Source organism: Musa acuminata, chromosome BXJ1-1 (assembly GCF_036884655.1).
Source record: "Musa acuminata AAA Group cultivar baxijiao chromosome BXJ1-1, Cavendish_Baxijiao_AAA, whole genome shotgun sequence".
Lineage (NCBI taxonomy): Eukaryota > Viridiplantae > Streptophyta > Magnoliopsida > Zingiberales > Musaceae > Musa > Musa acuminata.
In genome coordinates, this window is record NC_088327.1 from 36,237,439 (window position 1) to 36,239,236 (window position 1,798).

The following is a 1,798-nucleotide window of genomic DNA, read 5'->3' on the forward strand; positions in this document are numbered from 1 at the left end:
TAATTAATAAATTAAAAAAATAATTAAGTATGAATAATTATGAAGATATTAACTTAGCCATTTTGGCATATAATCACAAGATTGGAATACTTATATATAACAACAAACTGTAATCTTATGTTGGAACTATATTAAAGATTACTTGTGGCTCTTGCAAAGTGACTTTCCTATGAAAAATCACCCAAATACAAAACCATTGCTAATTATAATATCATTATTGTGTTTACGTGCGCAGAAAAAGACAAATACTTTTCATGAAAGGAAACTTGATGAAGCTGCAAACAAACCGGCGACACATCCATCAAACTACACAAGTGACCCGTAACATTTACGAACACATTACATTGGCTTTAGTACTGATGCAATTGTGCGGCACTTTCAAGGAATACCGCAGCCGGCACCACCACCAAGGCCATTTCCTGCACCGCCATGACCAAGGTCACCTCCGCCGCCTACACTCCTATGATGACCGAGTCCACCGCCACCCCCTACACCACCTCCAACACCCCTATGACCAAGGCCGCCGCCACCGCCGAATCCACCGCCACCACCACCACCCACTCCACCAAGGCCACCGACACCACCCAACCCGCCGCCACCAAGTCCTGCTGCACTTCCTACGCCCCCGAGCCCAGCCCAGCCTCCGAGTCCACCGATGCCTCCGGATCCACCAACCCCGCCGGCGACGCCATTGTAAAACGGCAGACCGACTCCAGCGATGGCGCCAGCTCCAGCGAAGCCACCAACGCCTCCAAAAGCCACAAAATTCTTCTGCTCATCGACAGCACTGGCCGCTGGGCTGGTAGCCGCTCTCACGGTTCTCACACTCGTTTGCTCGGGCACCTTCCTAGAGTTAGCATCATGAGCCAAAGTAAGAGCTACCACCATCACAAGGACACACCACCTCGCCATCTCTCTCTCTCTCTCTCTCTCTCTCTCTCTCTCTCTCTCTCTCTACTTCCCAAGACTCATACCCGTACTAAAGCTCGACCAACATCCTATTTATGGGGCGGGGTAGGCGGTGGACTGTTCGAACTAGTAAATGAGGGCGCCACCCCAACTTGCTATAGAAATCATATTGTTCCGTTTATTTCTTTTTCATGTAGCGTTGTCTCTGCGCGAAACTTCCACATCATGCATTGCCATTTCTCCAGCAAAAGATGTACAATGGCGAAGCGTAAATGGTGGTGAAGGCGTAGCGGCAGTGGTCACGAGGGCCAACGCAGAAATGAATGCTTACGTTTTGTCTTTATGCATTGCCTGTTTCAATACCATTGCCTCTAGATATGCTAATCCATCGATTATTCTGTGTACACACGAGACACGGATCAGACCACCGCCTTGGGCCTCTGTTCGTTTCAATGAAGAGATGAAGTTGCAGGACTGCAGGCTGTAAACGGTGTGGATGATGGAATTCCTAGAAGATGATGATGATGGAGATAATTAAATGGGATGACTCACTTATCGACTCACTCAACCCCTTCTTCAGTGCACGAGAAGAAGATGGAGATGATTAAATGGGATGAGCTAATGCTGCTTGTTCATGCGTAACGGGTGAAGCCGTGCGAGGTGGATATAATCCCAGCCGCCGCTGCTATTGGAATGTGAACAGGAGCATCAACCACGGGAAGTGCAGTCACATCGAAATATGACCATGATGGACGGGTCATGTGAGCAGCATAAACCTTCTCAGCGATCCAATTAAAATATTTCCAGTAACACACCGGAGCGAGGAGATGAAGAAGATTGAAGAGTAATCTACAATTCTTCCAAAGAAAAGGTGGTGGAGGCAGTTTTG

At 47.8% G+C, this 1,798-nt stretch overlaps 1 protein-coding gene across 1 annotated transcript; it reads right to left on the reverse strand.

The window, feature by feature from the left end:
* Positions 1-378: 378 nt before the first annotated feature.
* Positions 379-888, reverse strand: LOC103973337 (glycine-rich cell wall structural protein-like). Its single transcript, XM_009387874.2, has one exon. The coding sequence runs from the start codon at positions 886-888 to the stop codon at positions 379-381; it is 510 nt and encodes a 169-aa protein (XP_009386149.2).
* Between the last annotated feature and the right edge of the window lie 910 nt (positions 889-1,798).